General features: G+C 42.4%; 1 protein-coding gene across 4 annotated transcripts in view; it reads right to left on the reverse strand.

The window, feature by feature from the left end:
* CIT (citron rho-interacting serine/threonine kinase) overlaps nucleotides 1-16,984 on the reverse strand; it is a 163,936-nt gene that overhangs the window by 143,286 nt on the left and 3,666 nt on the right. For 3 of the 4 annotated variants that reach the window (XM_019649084.1, XM_019649082.1, XM_019649081.1), the window contains exons 3-5: nucleotides 14,778-14,919; nucleotides 7,745-7,920; nucleotides 773-874 (exon numbers count right to left, since the gene is read on the reverse strand). In XM_019649084.1, the coding sequence (XP_019504629.1) occupies nucleotides 773-874; nucleotides 7,745-7,920; nucleotides 14,778-14,919 (420 nt within the window). Of the gene's footprint in view, nucleotides 1-772; nucleotides 875-7,744; nucleotides 7,921-14,777; nucleotides 14,920-15,039; nucleotides 15,103-16,984 lie in introns of those variants that run through there. The other variant, XM_019649083.1, reaches the window with a different exon arrangement.

Below are 16,984 nucleotides of genomic sequence, written 5' to 3' on the forward strand. Positions count from 1 at the left end.
TTCCATAAGTTATGTGTGTCAGGAATACTATGGCACCGTTCAAATGAATGAGGCAGATCTGTATGTACCGACATGGAAAGATGTCCAAGATAAATCACCAAAAAGCAAACAGCAAGCTGATGAGCAGAGCGGAGAGTAATACACCATTTTTGTAAAACAAACTATATACACGTGTTTTAAATATAGACACAAAAATATTTTATTCATGAGGCATAGTTAAGGATCAGAAAGAACCGACATAGCCATTATTATTTGCTTCCCTAGGGAAAGAGATTAGAAAGAAAGGGAGAGAATTTTTCTATTTCATACAGTTCTGCAGTGTTTGCCTTTTCTTAATCACTATGCATGATCTCAATTTTTTTAAATTAAAAACTCTAACCAGACTGATTCACAATATATACAAATAGCGAATCATTATGTTATATACCTGAGACTAATATAATGTTAAATATTAATTATACCTCAATAAAAATAAATTAAATCAAGATTCTATTGAAGGTGCTATCAAACTACTCCCAAGTAGATGACTTCTCATTACTGTCCTTTAAGCCATAGCTACAATACCCAACAATATGTGGGGCTATTTCTAAATGGGCCATCCGTTCATCTTTAAAACAGGAGAACAGGAAGACACCAGAAAGTCAGGAAAGCAACTGAATGAATGAGAGGTGGCACAGACCGAATGGGCAGGAACTACATTTCATTCTAGGACTATGATATCTCCGAATCCCAGCACTGGACGAATTCCAGAGAGATGGATGTAAAGACTCACCAGATAGAGGTGACTTCTGTCCTGAAAGGCATACTGTAATTGGGGGATCCAAGGACTTGTGCTCCGAGATAATATGTTCCGTTCTTCCTCAAAAAATGAAACCTAGGGGGAAAAGAAAGCTTTTAGACAATTATATTGTAATATAAAGAAGTAAGTGTGAGGGAGGGGAAAATACCCTCTCCTCTCTAAGCCTAAACTGATGTCTCGAATGTTTAAAAAAATAGATATATATATATATAAAAATAGATAGATAGATAGATAGATAGATAGATAGATATCACTTGGCCAGCATTCTCCAGACCTTATCCATTTGCCTACTGTGCTCACAATTTTTGCCAGATCCTAAATTACCTGTCCAATTATTTACTTAATGTCTTTCTTTAAAGTCAACTCACTTCTTTTAAATCTAAACATCTTTCTCTTCCTCTGCCTCTTCACCTTCCCATCCGGAACAATTCAGTCCTAAAGCCATTAGGTAGAGCAGAACAAGGTCAGCGTCCGTGACAGGTGGTAGGGACAGAGAGCCATGGGAGCCCAGAGCGGGGTGCCAGGCCCAAGCAGGGTGAGGAGGGCAGCAAACATGTGTGGGGGTGTCCAATACAGGGTATCGAGAGCCCACGCAGGGTGAGGAAGGCACCCACGTGTAGGGACGGCCTGGAACAGAGCATGTGAGCCCACCAAGGGGAGCGGGCAGCAGCAAAGCCAGTAGATTAGATGCACACAGATGCATAAAAGAAGTTACAATATTATGGGTAATGGCAGAGAAGAGAGTTACAGACATGAAAAAGGTGAAAGCTAGAATGAACCTTGTGAAACTGGATTGGACTTGGGGGTATTAGTGTGAACACATGGTGTTCAATATATACGCGTAGAGATATAGAAATATAGATGTAAGTGTGTGTGTGTGTGTGTGTGTGTGTGTGTGTGTGTGTAGGTATATTATATATATATATATATATATATGTTTATATATATAGGTTTTTATATATATAGATATAGATATAGATATATATGTATCTATATACCGTGTTTCCCCAAAAATAAGACCTAGCTGGAGAATAAGCCGTAGCATGATTCTTCCAGGATATGGAGGGCACGCACCCCTCACATGAGGGTTTTATGACCTGTTTCAGGGAGAAGGGTGCCTTTTCCACAAACTCCTTCAGCTTAAAATATTCAGTATGCCAAGGTACCATATTTTGGCATCTATTGGGTCGTCGGGAAAGTCATGACATATTCATTCTTCTATGTTTTTCAATGCAAAAATGCATCATGACTTTCCCGACGACCCAATAAAATCATGCTACGGCTTATTTTCCGGCTTGGTCTTATTTTAGGGGAACCAGATATATATATCTCCATCCACATATGTATTCTCTAGCTCTGTCCACTGAAAATGGTCTGTGATACCCCAATAGCAATGAAAACACCTAGTACCCAGATCTTGGCCTCTAAGTACCATTTTACACTAAAAGGAACAGAGTTCCTTGAAGAAACAACTGATTGCAGGGGTAGGGCAGATAAGGTACAAGTACAAGAGCCTAAACATCTTATTGTACCAGAAAGTAAGACAGAACTCAAAGATGGGGATATGTCAAAAGGACAAAAAAGCCAACCTGAAAAGATTCTCATTGGCCAACCTGGAGACCAAATTTGAGTATAAAAATATAAATGACAGCAATGAATCATAACTCACTGACCTAAATAGAAAAATGCAAGTCAGTACAGATATAAATAAGTGAATAAGTTGAAAGCTTTATGAGGAACAGGTATTTCCTCATAGTTTGAAAGCACCTCCCTACAAAATACTTATGTAATTGCAAAGGGGAAAGGATTAACTGAAGCATGGCAGATACCAAAGTGAACATCATTATGAATATGACAAACTGAAACAGAGTCACCTACTGGGATGCAATGAGAACAGAGCATCTCGACTGTGAGAGTCCAGCCGAAGACCTATAATCTGAATCTAAAATGGGCAATATCAGACAAATCTAAATTTTGCAAATTAACTGGCCTTTAATCTTCAGAATCACCAAGGTCATGCATGAGAGTACAGGAAAAATTAAAGAACTGTTCTAGATTAAAAAGGACTAAAAAGGGGCTGGCTGAGTGGCTAAGTTGGTTAAGAGCATGAGCTCTGAGTAATAGGGTCACCGGTTCGATTCTCACATGGGCCAGTGAGCTGCGCCCCAGCTGAGCTGCTGCTGAGCTGCCAAAGGTGGCAGGATGGCTCAGCTGGTGAAAACACATGCTCCTAACAACAAAGATGCCATTTTGACTCCCGCATGGGGTGGTGGGCTACGCCTACCCGCAACTAAGATTGAACATGGCACCTTCAGCTGAGCAGCCATGAGCTGCCAAAGAGTGGCCGGATGACGACTGGACTTGGAGCTGAGCTAGGTGTGCCCTCCACAACTAAGATTGAAGGACAACAGCTTGGCTGTTACCCTTCCCCAATTCCCCAACACAGTTCCCCTCCCCCAATTCCCCAATAAAATCTTTAAAAAAAAAATAAAATGACTAAAAAGATAGGACAATCAAATGCCGTGTGTGCTTAACTGAAACAATTGGTGAAACTTTGGGGTCTGAGGTAGACCCCAGATAATGCATCATTGTTAATTTCTTGATTTTGATGGTTATATTGCGATTCATAGAAAAACATCCTTATTGTAGGAAATGCACACTGAAGTATTTGGAGGTAATGGGGAAACAGGTTGGCAACTTTTTTTCAAATGGCTCAGGAAAAAAAAAGTTGTTAATACTGTATGTGATAGTTTTATGTCAACTTAGTTAGGGTATAGCCCATTATTCAATGAAACACTAATCTAGGTTTGCTGTGTAGGTATTTTGTAGGTGTGGTTAATATCTACAATCAGTGGACTTTAGTAAAGGAGATTGTCCTTGATAATCTGGATATGCCTCATTCCATCAGTTGAAAGGCCTTATGAACAAAACTGAGGCTTCCCAGGGAAAGAAGAAATTCTGTCTCAAGACTGCATCATCAGCACCTCCCCAAGTACTCCAGCCTACTGGCCTGCCCTACAGATTTCAGACTTTCCAACCCTCAAAATTAGGTAAGCCATACATATATATGTACGTATATATGTATATTCAATGTGTGTAAGTATATATATTCAATGTGTTTATTGAGGTCTGACAATTAAGTTTGCAAACTTGTTGCACCAATGTTGCTAACCTTTTTTGATATCGGAGGGATTATTCATTATGAATTTGGACCAACTGGACAAACAGTTAACCAAGTTGACTATTTGGAAGTGCTGAAAAGGCTGCGTGAAAAAGTTAGACCACCTGAAGTCTTCATCAACAATTCATGGCTTTTGCATCACCACAATGCACCAGCTCACACGTACTATCTGTGAGGGAGTTTTTAGCCAGTCAACAAATAACTGTATTGGAACACCCTCCCTACTCACCTGATCTGGCCCCCAATGACTTCTTTCTTTACCCAAAGGTAAAGGCAATATTGAAAGGAAGACATTTTGATGCCATTCAGGACATCAAGGGTAATATGACGACAGCTCTGATGGCCATTCCAGAAAAAGAGTTCCAAAATTGCTTTGAAGGGCGGACTAGGCACTGGCATCGGTGCATAGATTCCCAAGCAGAGTACTTCGAAGGTGACTGCAGTGATATTCAGCAATGAGGTATGTAGCACTTTTTTTAGGATGAGTTTGTGAACTTAATTGTCCGACCTCATATATACTATATCCATATACATATATATAATATAGAACCCTGACTGATACACTGCACTTGCAACTTTTCTATAAATTTGTGATTGTTTCAAAATAAAAATAATTTTTTTTTCGGCCTCGGCACGCGAATTGGCTCAGTCCAGTTCAAGATGCTGACACACTTCAGGGCTGGTGCTTGAAAGAAGCTTTTCACACATAAATAAGGTGTACTTGACCATGTGACGATTGGTAATATACAAAGAAGTTTTTGCTTTCTCCCTTTCATGGTAACAGGAGAACATTTTGAGAAGGTGCCAAATATCTGTAAGAACACATGTCTGCCCCATAAGGAATTCCCATAGAATACAATTCCATTATTTAAAAGAGTTTTTCTACCATCTTTCCCCAGCCTGCAGCTTGGCACAGTAACTACCTGTTCTACAACAATCTTAAGACAACTTTGTCAACCATGCTTTAATTTACAAAGATTATTTTAAAATTCCATTCTTTTTACTGTTCTAAAGATTATATGTTCCAAAGTATCCTTTTTAAAACTGGGTTTTATATCCTTCAGATTTTTCCATAAGAGATCACTTTAATGATTAAATTTGACCCTTTTGACAAAACCAATCAATGGATTCCTAAGGGGAGGGGTTGGTTGCAAAGGGGCATGAGGGAGTTTTAAGGAACTGTTTTACATTTTGATTATGGTGGTAAATTGCACTGCTCAAATTTGGAGTGAGCTCTACTGAATGTAAATTATGCTTCAATACACATGACTTCTAAAACTTAAAAAATAAAATAAAATAAATAAAAAATAAAAATAATTTAATTTCAAATATACCTTCTTCCATGTAGTTCTAACAATAATATCCGTGGAAGTCCCAGGTTTTGACATGCTAGCTAACATGCAACTATTAAATGTTTTGAAATAGTTTTGTCCGTGTACTACCTGAAGTCACCTTGCACATCACCAGTGATTCACCTAACACATTTGGGAAACACCAACACAACCCCATAACCTACTGCACTCGATTTGCCAATCCTTTTTTCCTGGCACATAAAAGGTGATTCAGTGAAGGCTGGCTAAACTGAAAAGTGGACACCTTACTTGCTCACCATCGACTCCTCGTCGGAACCCTGAATCTTCCGTTAAAATAAACAGTCCCTGAGGACCTGTTCCGGTTCTCACGGAGCTCTGGGTGGGCGTGCTGGCCTCTCCTGGGTGACACCACCTCTCTCTCCCTGCCTCCTCTCTGGCATTTCCTTTCACTCACTCCCTGCGCTGGCTTCTCTCTCTCATGCTCTGAAATGCCAAAGCCTCACCATGGCTCAGTTAAGGACCCTACTTTTCTGGTATTCACCCTCTTACGGAATAGATGGGCAGTTTTAATTAGACCCTACCCTGTACGTGTATGATTTTTTTAAAAACCCAGGCCATACCTCACAAGGGGTCATCTTAAGTCATTCACCTGGAGGACGGCACACCTACTTGAACATCTCTACTGCTTGCCTGCCGTGTGGTAAGTTGGATTGCTTTCTTTTTACGTGCACTGTTTACTTCCCATCTAAAACATAAGCATCGCAAGGTAGCAGTGACATCTAATGCCCCTTCCGCAGGACCTAGGAGTACACCAAACACAACAGGTGCCCAGTAAGTGTGTACAGACAGATGATGGATGTTGCTTAGATGTTAGGAGGTTGAGTGAGCATCCGCACTCCTCTCTTCCAGATGATTTGCCACGTCCTGTCACTTTTCCTCTCTGTGGAGTTGCTCACACTGCGTTCCTAAATAGGCTCCATCGTGCTAGGGCTCAGACAAGCAGCTACCTGCCCTCCGCCACTTCGTTGATTGGAGGCCACACAAAGTCACTGAGGTCCTCAGACTCTGATCCCAACCTATTCCTTCCCAAAGCCAAACTGACCCCCAGCCATCGCACATAGTAAACTGCCATTCCAAAAACTGGTTTGGGGGGGAAATGGTGAGTTACCGTTGAATGGGTACAGAGTTTCTGTCTGAGATGACAAAGAAGTTCTAGCGATGGATGGCGGCTGTGGTTGCACAACACTGTGAATGCACTAATACCAATGACTTGTATCTTAAAAAATGGTGGAAATGATCAATTCTATGTTACGTATATTTTGCCACAACAAAAATAAGGTTGTTGAGATTTCCCACCAGTTATCCCCATCCCACCCAAATGTCCTCATTTCTCCCCATTCTCCAGTCTATTTGTTCTAAGACACTTAAAACACACACACACACACACACACACACACACACACACACACACACACACATAGCACTCTAGCACTCAAACCTCCACAATGTCACACAAACCACACTTCAACCTGGCACATTCTCGTCACTTCTCTCTGCCCAGAACCTTCTTGTACGTTCCCTCTCAGCAGTGTGAACGTTCCTTTAGCTCTCCCTGGCTCACCCACAGCTCTCCTCACTCCATTGTTCTCGAATTTGCTAACTGCTCTCCCTCCTGTGATGCTTTAGCTGGTAAGCGCCTGCTTTATATATAGTCTATGCGTGTCTCCTCTGCTTTCCAAGGTTGTTTTTAAACCCTGAACCTCACAGCCGTGGAACGTCAATTCCTCGTGCAGGCTTCCCACGGAGCCGGGTATATTATGAGACACATGATGTGCACTCGAATGTCTGTAACTAATAAATTACTCTCTGAACTCCAAGGCTGATGGCCATCTCTCTAGAAACATGGCAAATGAATCAATATGTCTGGAGCAGCGGCCTTGTTTAAAAGAAAGAAAAATACTGCAACCTTAAAGATCCCTTCTTACCTGCTCTCAAACAAGCAACTCCCTAGCCACGTAACAGTTTTATTTCATTTCTTCAAAGGCCTGTTTTGAAATCAAATAGACATGCCCACAACACAAATACATAAAATGCGTTCAAAAGCAAATGCTGACTCACCCCATAATAGGCATCCCTCTAAATCCCCAGCTGACAACCATGAAAGATCCTCTTCAGTTCATTAATTAAAAGGCCAAGTTGGTTCTGAATAAAATACAACTCTACAAACACAATGGCGAAATCCAGGGGAGCTTGTGAGCCTTCAAATGAGTCAGCAGCAGTTCAAGAAGAGCTAAGAATGTGAGAGACCTTTCGGCCCATGCAACCATGTAACTAGAGTCACAGGGGAAAATGTGTTTGACCCCAGATGTCAGCTCAGCAGATGATGGTCTCTGCAATGAACATTCTAGTACGAAAGGGGAAGGGGTGTGATACTGAAATAAATGCCCCTACCTGCTCCTGGGCCAACACGGTCTTCTTCTTCATGACTTTCATGGCATAGATGTCCCCAGTTGCTCTCTCTCTTACCACCTGCACTTGGGCAAAGTGTCCACAGCCTACCAGGCTTCTGACTTCAAAGTCCTTGGCCGAAGGTTGGAGCTCCTGTAACTCAGCTATGGTGTCGGAATCTGCAAAAGATGGAAGAGTTACCCCCAGGTGAACACTTCCGATACATGCATCTTAGAAAGCCAAAAAAGAAAGATGAGAGTGTTCGTATGTCTTCCCTCCCTGTCAAAAGGCATTTAGGCACTTTCTCATCATCGGGAACAATTATAAAATCAGCACAAAAGTGTTTTTATATGTTAAAACGAAGGGCTCCAGAAATTCTAAAGCAGTTTCCATGGCAGCTATAATTTGAATCTGTAGACTGAGAAAATAGGGGAAGGAGAATACAGATCATGCTTTCCTGCCTCCTCCCTGAAGGCTGCAGGGCAGCGTTTGGTCAAAAATGCTAATCCACATTTAGACCAGTTTACGATGAAACACAAGCAATATGATTCCCATCTCAATCAACTCTGGAGTTGGTTTCCGGATCATTTTTTTCTGACTACATGTGCTCTGCTCAGTTTTCTCCCGGCAGCTTATTTTAACTCCCTTGGATCATCTCAGTCACAGTAAGGCCTTCCTTGCCTTAATATGTGGTGGTGCTACAAAAACCAAGAAGGGTTTGCAACCATCTTTTCTTAACATATAGACTTATATACCTTTTTCCTAGTGCAATCTTTCCATCAGTGTCTTTGTCTGCTTTGGGCTGCTATAACATACCACAGACAAGGTGACTTAAACAACAGGAATTTATTTCTCATAATGCTAAAGGCTGGGAAGTCCAAGATCAAGGTGCTGGTGGATTCAGTTCCCAGTGAGGGCCCACTTCCTGGCTTACAGCCAGCCACCTCCTCACTGTGTCCCCACATGGCAGAGAGAAAGGGAACCCTGGTCTCTCTTCCTCTTCTTATAAGGACATCAAGCCCACCTTGGAAGCGCCCTCCCTCCCCACTTCTCAGGATGTCATCTAAATCTAATTACCTCCCAAAGGCCTCACCTCCAATATCAGCCCATTGAAGATTAGAGCCTCAACATATGAATGGGGAGGGGGGGGGAACGGACACACAAACATTCAGTCAAAGATCCTCAATGTATGAAGTATGGAAGAAATAAATGGATGGCAGATTTGGAATCTTAACATACATTTTTTAACACCCTAAGAACACTAGGCTGGGGCATCATTGGCTATGCAACAACGCTAATGACCTGCAAGAATGGAGGGGAGCCGCTGTGGCTGACTGGAAAATTAATTCAGTCCTGCACATTATAGGGAAACTACACCACATACAGGGGTTACGTTCCAAAGGAAGATGAGAAAAACATGTAATCAAAATTACCCTGGAGAATCCCTCAGAAAGGTGCCACCTTGAAGACCAAGAGACTGTCTTGCAACCCCAGGTAAACAGTGGCGTTCTCCAGGCATGGAATGGATCACCGTTTCCGTAGGTTGGGCGCCAGAGAAGGTTGAAAGCTGCCTTCTGGGGTTATACTCAGCTCGGCAAGTCGTTCAGACAATAACAGGGACTGAGTCCATCCAAGGGAAAAGCCATTTCACACCCGGAGTCATTGAGTGGCATATTGATGAATTAGCCAATGCAACTGTAATTGTTGTTACCCACCCCCTTTCTTTGTCGCATGCATGGAGTTGAATTCACTTGGACCAAAGGCACAGGTGATGAGCTCTGCAGCACTGTCTTCCCACCCACAGGCTACACCTCTCACCTGAAAACACCTTCCTTTGGTCCCTGGGGGAATCAGGCCCGAGTGGTGGAGAGACACCCATCCCCCCGCCCCATGCATTCATCGTGACCACTGCAAAAACAATAAATCTAGAGCGCCTCTATGGGCATCCCATGCAGAAGCAAAATTGAACCCTGCACCGTATTTTCCTTTTAACCTGACATCACAGTGCCAAGCCCCATCTTTCTTCCCTATCCCCTTCCAAGTTTCTTTCAGGTCAAACATTTGAGTTTTGAATTATAATTCCACAAATACACTGGCTTGCAGCTCTCTGGGTTGAACCGATTTCATTATGGCTCGCACACAAGGCCAGTCTCTCCATTCTCTGTTAAGCCTTGGGCCCCCCATCCGTTTACAGCACTTGTTCAACTTATCACCTTTGGGTCTGTCGCTGCCAAACACCAATCTCAATCTCCCAGGTAGACAAACTGCTTACAGGCAAAACCACCACAATACTCTCTCACAACTCTGAGAAAGCATTCCAAATCTCAGTGTCTTTTTCCAAAGGCTTTGAATTAGTAAGGTGAACAGGTGAGATACTAAACTCAAGTCTATGACTATTAAAGTTAAAAAAAAACAAAAAAAACCTTCACAACTTCCCTCCATACCAGCAGCTTCTGTGATTCCAAAACCACATCACCCTTCCTCCCTGCACATGGTTACAGCATTGAAGAGCTTAATGGGTCCTGAATACTGAGGTGGAGATAAAGACCCAAAGCACTATAATGAAATGCAGTCACAAAGAATGACCTTGTCAGGTAAGGGCAAGGTCAAAACATAAGACCAAGAGGGCAAAAGCCAACACAGCTGAGTGCATTGTTTCCTTTTCGAAACTCAGTAATCCAACATTTCAGCTTCCTAGGAATTCATGCTTCACAGAAGCACTAGCACATGTGCTCAGAAAAGATACATATGAAAATGCTCATGATGAGCACAGCTTGTAACAGAAAAATAATCAGAAACAATCTAAAGGTCCAACAACAGGAAAATGGAACCAACCTAAAAGTCCACCCACATTAAAGTATATTAGGCACACGTTTAAAGAATGAGGTAGCTCGGTGCAACTAGTTAGCTCAGCTGGTTAGACTGCAGTGCTCACAACGCCAAGGTTGTTGGTTCGATCCCCACGTAGGCCACTGAGCTGCACCCTCCACAACCAGATTGAAACAACTACTTGACTTCAAGTTGATGGGTCCTGGAAAACCACACTGTTCCCCAATAATAAAAAAAAAGATATGGTGAATGTTTAAATTTTTTAAAAATTTATAAAAAATAAAATAAAATACAGAATGAGGTAGCTCAATCTCCACTAGAATATATATTCTTTAAGGGCAGGGATTTTTATCTGTTTTGATCACTACTGTAAACACAGTACCTAAAACGGAACCTGGCACATAGCAAGTGCTCCATAAATATTTGTTGAGTAAATATATGGCTAAGTGAGCAAAGCTAGTGGCAAAACATTGCACACATATGTAAACAATAATGTAAACAGAGCCACTTTAAAAATGGAACTGGAGCTGCCATGCCAGAGGAACTGCCTTGCATGTCTTATGTCTCAAATCTTTGGAATGTTACACAGGGCAAAATAATCTTTGGACCGTTTACAAAAATAACACAAAAGCAGTTTTTATGACTACCAGACTGGTGACTTCTGGACTGAAAAGTAAAAACGTTATTTAGAATTAACATCACTACATTATGTTATCTGCACCAATAGAAACACCTTCCCTTCCCTTTCTCATAAATACCCCTTGCCTTTGTCTCCTAATCTGAACACTGTTTGGGCTTCTGCCTGAATCTGTGCGTCCCAAATAGCTATTCTTATTGATCTCAAATGAACGTTAATCTCTCATTTTGAAAGGCCTTTTTATTTTGAAGTTCACACATATGATCCATTTTGTGTAAAACTGAACAAGCGTCACATTAGAACATGCATGGGAAAGGACTGATAAAAGCTAGAGGTAGTTGATTGTTACCTAGAGGTTCACTACACTACTCTCTTTACCTTTAGATATGTTTGAAAATTTCTGCAATAAATATTTTACAAGGACAAAAAAAATGCAATACTATACACCAAACTGTTAACTGTGGTTATCTCACACAGGTAAGATTTTGAGAGATTTTCTCTCACTTTGACCTTTTATATTTAACTTTGTGTTATGTTTACAATTGGAGGGGGAAACTTCTTAAAGTTATAATTTGCCCACACATACTCAAGTTGTGAACATACAGGATCTCTTGCCTGTGGTGAATGTAATTGCAGGAGGAGAGAATTTCAGCTACTGTCGAATCACCAAGAAAAGCCCAACTTGGACAATTATCAACATTTTTCTTTGCATGTTTTAATATCACACTTGCTGTTCACAGTTTTACACAAATTATGAGATGCTGTACTTAAGGTTTGGCCGCTTATTTTGTTCACTTAGGATTATAGACAGTCAACCAATATTTATTGAGCACCGTGTGCCAGACACTGTTTCAGGCACTAGGGATAGAATAGTAATTAAGAAACAAAAATTCCTTTCCTAGTTCTCAGATGCTCCCTGCCCTCCCTTGGCCCAAGCTAGGGGCACCGCTTCAGGGCTGTAGGCTCCATCTCATTTCCTCCAACAGTCCCCAAAGAAAATCTCCATCTCTGTGACAAGATTCAAAAAATGCAGGTCATAGCAGCAGTTGGACCCTTCTTCCCATGGGAAAACGAAAGTACATTCCAAAACAGAAGCTCAAAAAGAGGCTGGGGTGGGGGAGGGGCGCGGAATCACACTAGTGCAATCACCCTTTTTCAATCATAGCCGCTCAGCTGTACTCTCCCGGAAGCCTCTTCAAAAATACATAACAGTTGCTTGGAAGAAAATTCTATGGGAAAAATCTACATTTCACCAAGCCTAGCCAACTAATTACTGCATGAGTCCAGAAGATCCAGTGCTAAGGTAACCAGAGGGCAGACTAAGAAAGGTGCCTGTAGATGGCTTGGTAAGTTAGTCTGTCACGTAATTTCCCTTCCCCTCCCACTCCCTATTTGAGAATTTAAATATTCAAGAAAATAAGGTGAAAGTTTACTCAAGCAAATAACCCAAGTATATTTTAAAGTTAAAAGTACATAATATACTAAACATTGGTGAAGTTTATGGCTATCATTATCAGGTGACTATTTACTCAGTGTCTCTCTGTGCCAGGCAACATAAGCTGGGTCTGTGTACTAACTCATTCGATCCCCATACAGCCTTATTAGATATGCATTTTTCCCCATTTTGCAGATGAGGAAACTGAGAACAGACAAGGTTCACACATAAATACCTACAGTCGCTGTAGTGGACATACATTGATTTTATCTACTCAAAACTCCCAGCTCCTTTAGGTACTTGCACAACCCCCATCCCGTGAGGTCCTGGAACCCTGGGTACCCAGATGAGGCCGATCACATTACTTCACATCCTGGCCCAATGACTCGTCAAGGGGTAGGCAAATGACCCAAAGCAGAGCCAATTAGAATCTTCCCTGAGACTGTATTAATATAGATAGTGAAAGATAAAGGTTGGGTGGGATATGGTAGCCAGTCTCCAAAGATGGTGCCCAGTGAGCCACGCCTCCTAATTCACGCTGTTGTGTATTTCCCTGGCACATGGAATCTGGGCAGCCCTATGACTCACTTCAAACAACAGAATGCAGCCAAGCCGAAGAGATCCTATGTCCCTTCCAAGCCTAACCCCTAAGAAGGCCTGGCCACTTCCACTTTTGTGCTTTTGGAAACCCTCAGCTGCCATGTAGGAAGTCCAGACATCTCTGCTATAGAAACCACATAAATCAGGGGTCAGCAAGATTTTTCTTAGAGGGCCAGATAGTAAATATTTTAGGCTTTATAGGGCTCAAGGTCTCCGTCACCACTACTCAAATGCCACTGTACTGTGAAAGCAGCCACAGGCCGTGCTGAAACAAATGGGGGTGGCTGTGTTCCAGCAAAACTTCGTTTAGAAAACAGGCAGGCTGCAGCTGGCTAACCCCTGATGGAGAGACCATCTAGAGGAGCGACGGGTAGTCAGAGGCCCTGAGACTTCAGGCAAATCCCAGCTGAGCCCTGTCTTCCAGCCAACATGCAAGATGGTGGGTGAGCCACCTTGAACATTCCAGACCAGGGAGCGTCCCTGTGGACTGAAATCTTGGCCAACATCACAAAGAGCAGAGGAAGGCTCAGCTGAGCCCAGTCAACCCACAGGATCACGAGAGGGAATACAATGATCGTCATTTAAGCCACTCAAGTTTAGGGTGGTCGGTGACCCCGAAAGGTTGTATAAAGCAGGGTTTCCCAAACGTGGCACTGCTGACATTTTGGACCCAAATAATTCTGTGTTGCTGGAGGACTGTTCTGTGTACTGAAGGATGTTTAGCAGCATCTCTAGCCTCACCCATGAGATGCCAGTGGCAACCCCTCCCGCCCTGTTTTGACAACCAAAAATGTCTCCAGACATTGCCAAGTATCCCTGAAGGGGCAAAGTCACCACTGGTTGAAAAACACTGGTGTAAGGTAAAAGAATGTGAAACTGGGGCACCCAGCAGCCAACGTCCCCACCATGTAGCGGTCAGGCAAAGTCAAGAACAGGGTATGGGAAGGGCCAGTTGATGACTTTTATAGGGCCTTGGCACCTCTGCTTTCATCAGCCCCTTCCTGCATTAATAAATAAGTAAATAAATAAATAAAAAATAAATAAATTGCATGACTACAGTGGCAAGAAGATGACTATAATCCAGAGCCATTATACATTATTTCTATGTTCATATTTTTCTATGATTCTAAAATAAATTAAAATTAAATATTGTGGGACCTAAGCATTGAGCCCCCCATGCCTAATGGATAAGTCCACCCTGAGCAAGTGGAGGGCTGGGCCAGAGGACATTATTTAAGTCCCTGGAACCAGCCATGCTGAAAGGTTGACCCACCCCTGGATTTCCCAGTTTCGTGGACCATAAATTCACTGTTTGGCCTTAGCTAGTGTGAACCGAGTTTCTGTCACTTGTAACGAAGAGGCCTGATTTATCTGGTCTCCCAGCTACAACAGGTGGAACCTGACCTTGAAGCTGGGTCTGTCTAAGAGCATAGTTCTTACCCACTACCATCAGCCACTAAACTCATTCTGCCTCTGGCACCCTTCCAGTTTTCTCTAGCCAGCCAGTATTCCAAGACAAAGTTCTGCCAACTTACACTTCCGGACAAAGTTGCTCACATGCTTAATCTTCATCAGAGCAGGCTGACTGCATTCTTCGAAGAGAACAAAGAGGGCATCTAATACCCCTTCTCGAGAAAGAGACGACATCTGCTGTTGAGTCAGAAAGGGTGGTTTCCCCTAAAAACAGCAAACAGCAGATGGAGACACTGTCAATAATGAAAAGCTTTGATCAATAACATCCACACAGAGTACATTACACGCCACCAACTCGACTAACTGCTCACGACACACACTCACAGCACCACTCTGTGGCTTCATTCTTTAAAGAGACACCAATTGACAGTCATTAAATTATCGCTTGTACGATCCCATTACTGTGGGTTTCTTTCACCAGCGCCTGGGAAGAAAAACTTCACAAACACGCCATTCATTAGAAAAGTCCCTTCCTTCTGAATGGTCTCAGGCTCGCGGGAACATTTACTCTGGACCCTGCTGGCCCTGACGTGTCTCCGTGTCTCTACAATAGGAATCAACGATGGCCACTTCCGTCACGTGTGCCCAGAGGTTTATTAATATAGCTGCAGTTTCTTTAATTCACTGAGACAATCTAGAGTAGCATGAATGGAGTGGCTACACTAAAGCTGAGTTGATTCATGATCTAGAACAACAGTTGCAAACTGACAGACTGTAGCTAGCCCACAAACATGTTTTGTTTGGCATGTAGTATTTAAAATAATTTGAATTATCTGCCAATATTGAAAAATCAGATTTCACCCAAAAAGTGGGGGAGGGGGAAAGTTTTAAAGCACTGGCAGATCTAACAACATTGCCCCATACTACAGCTGCGTAGCGCTGCCCCTCTGGGTAGCAAATGTGTTCTGCATTTCACTGACACGCAGTCTTCCAACTGGCCCACCTGTCTCATTTGTACTCTCTGCCTGACCCCCAAACACATGAGTTTGCTACCCCTGGTCTCGAACAATGGCTCCCATGTGCCAGGCCATGGATTGTGTGGCGGTCTCTCTGCAAAGATGGCCACCAACAGTTCCTCTAACTCTGAGAGCACTTGCTGCTGCTCCCATCAAGACTGGAGTCTGTTTCCAGTCTTGAATCTGTGCTGTCTCTGTGACTCGCTTCAGCCAACAGAATGTAACACAGGTGACACTGTGCCAGCACAGGGTGGAGCCCCTAAGAAGTCGGGCAGCTTCTGCTTTTGCTCTTTTGGGAAGCCAACCACCATGTAAAGAAGCTTGGGCTAGACCAGGGGTCAGTGAACTACAGTCCATAGGCCAAATCTGGCCTACCACCTGTTTTCATAAATAAAGTTTTATTGGAACACAACCACTCTCATTAATTTACATACTGTCTATGGCTGCTTTTGTGCTACGATGGCAAAATCGAGTCATTGCAACAAAGACTGTATGGTCTACAGGGTCTAATATAACTAATTCACAGGAAAAAATAGGTTAGATTTACTGAATAATGAAAACCTCATAGAGAAGAGGAATTGGGTGGAAGAACTCTGAGGTGCCCCAGCCGGTAGTCAGCACCGAGATGTTCTAGTCCTGGTCCAGCTCCCAACTCAATATGGCCCCTTCAGTGACCCCAGCTGATGTCACAGGGTGGAGCAGAAGTTACATCCAGCCAACCCACAGAATCATAAGAAAAAATAAATCATTGTTGCTTGAGGCTTTGTGAGTCGTTTGTTGGATAATAGAAATAGACTGGCTATATTTGAATATAGAGAACTGGAGAACTAAAAAACAAAAAAATACAGATTCTCTGGTCCTATCCCCAACCCTACTGAGTTAGAATTTTCCAGTTTGTAGCTTAGAATCTCTTTTATTAACAAGCTTCCCAAGAGAGTCAAACCTCAGCCAGGTTTGTGAAGCACTGGATCACAAGTGCTTCCATATCTGGCAAGGCCACCATATCTGTCACTTTACAGTTCTGCCACCAACTCAGAAAAATAAGATTCTTTGTTTCTTCTGTTCTTTAATGAGTGTAGACTAACTAGATCGGCAGTTCCCAAATACAGTAGTGATTCTTAATAGTTTCCAAGTCTGCTGTGAAATGAGAAAAACATGAACACCACGTAATGACTCTTTTATAAAGCTAAATGTATTCAAATTTTTAAATCGTCCTTTATTCTGAAATGATATCCTTTCTTTCTTGGTGTTTCTCAAAATGTCATTTCTTTATGAAATAAAAGGACCAGAAGATAATAGGTTTTTCTTTTTGT

The sequence above is a fragment of the Hipposideros armiger genome, unplaced genomic scaffold (assembly GCF_001890085.2).
Source record: "Hipposideros armiger isolate ML-2016 unplaced genomic scaffold, ASM189008v1 scaffold_129, whole genome shotgun sequence".
Taxonomy (NCBI): Eukaryota; Metazoa; Chordata; class Mammalia; order Chiroptera; family Hipposideridae; genus Hipposideros; species Hipposideros armiger.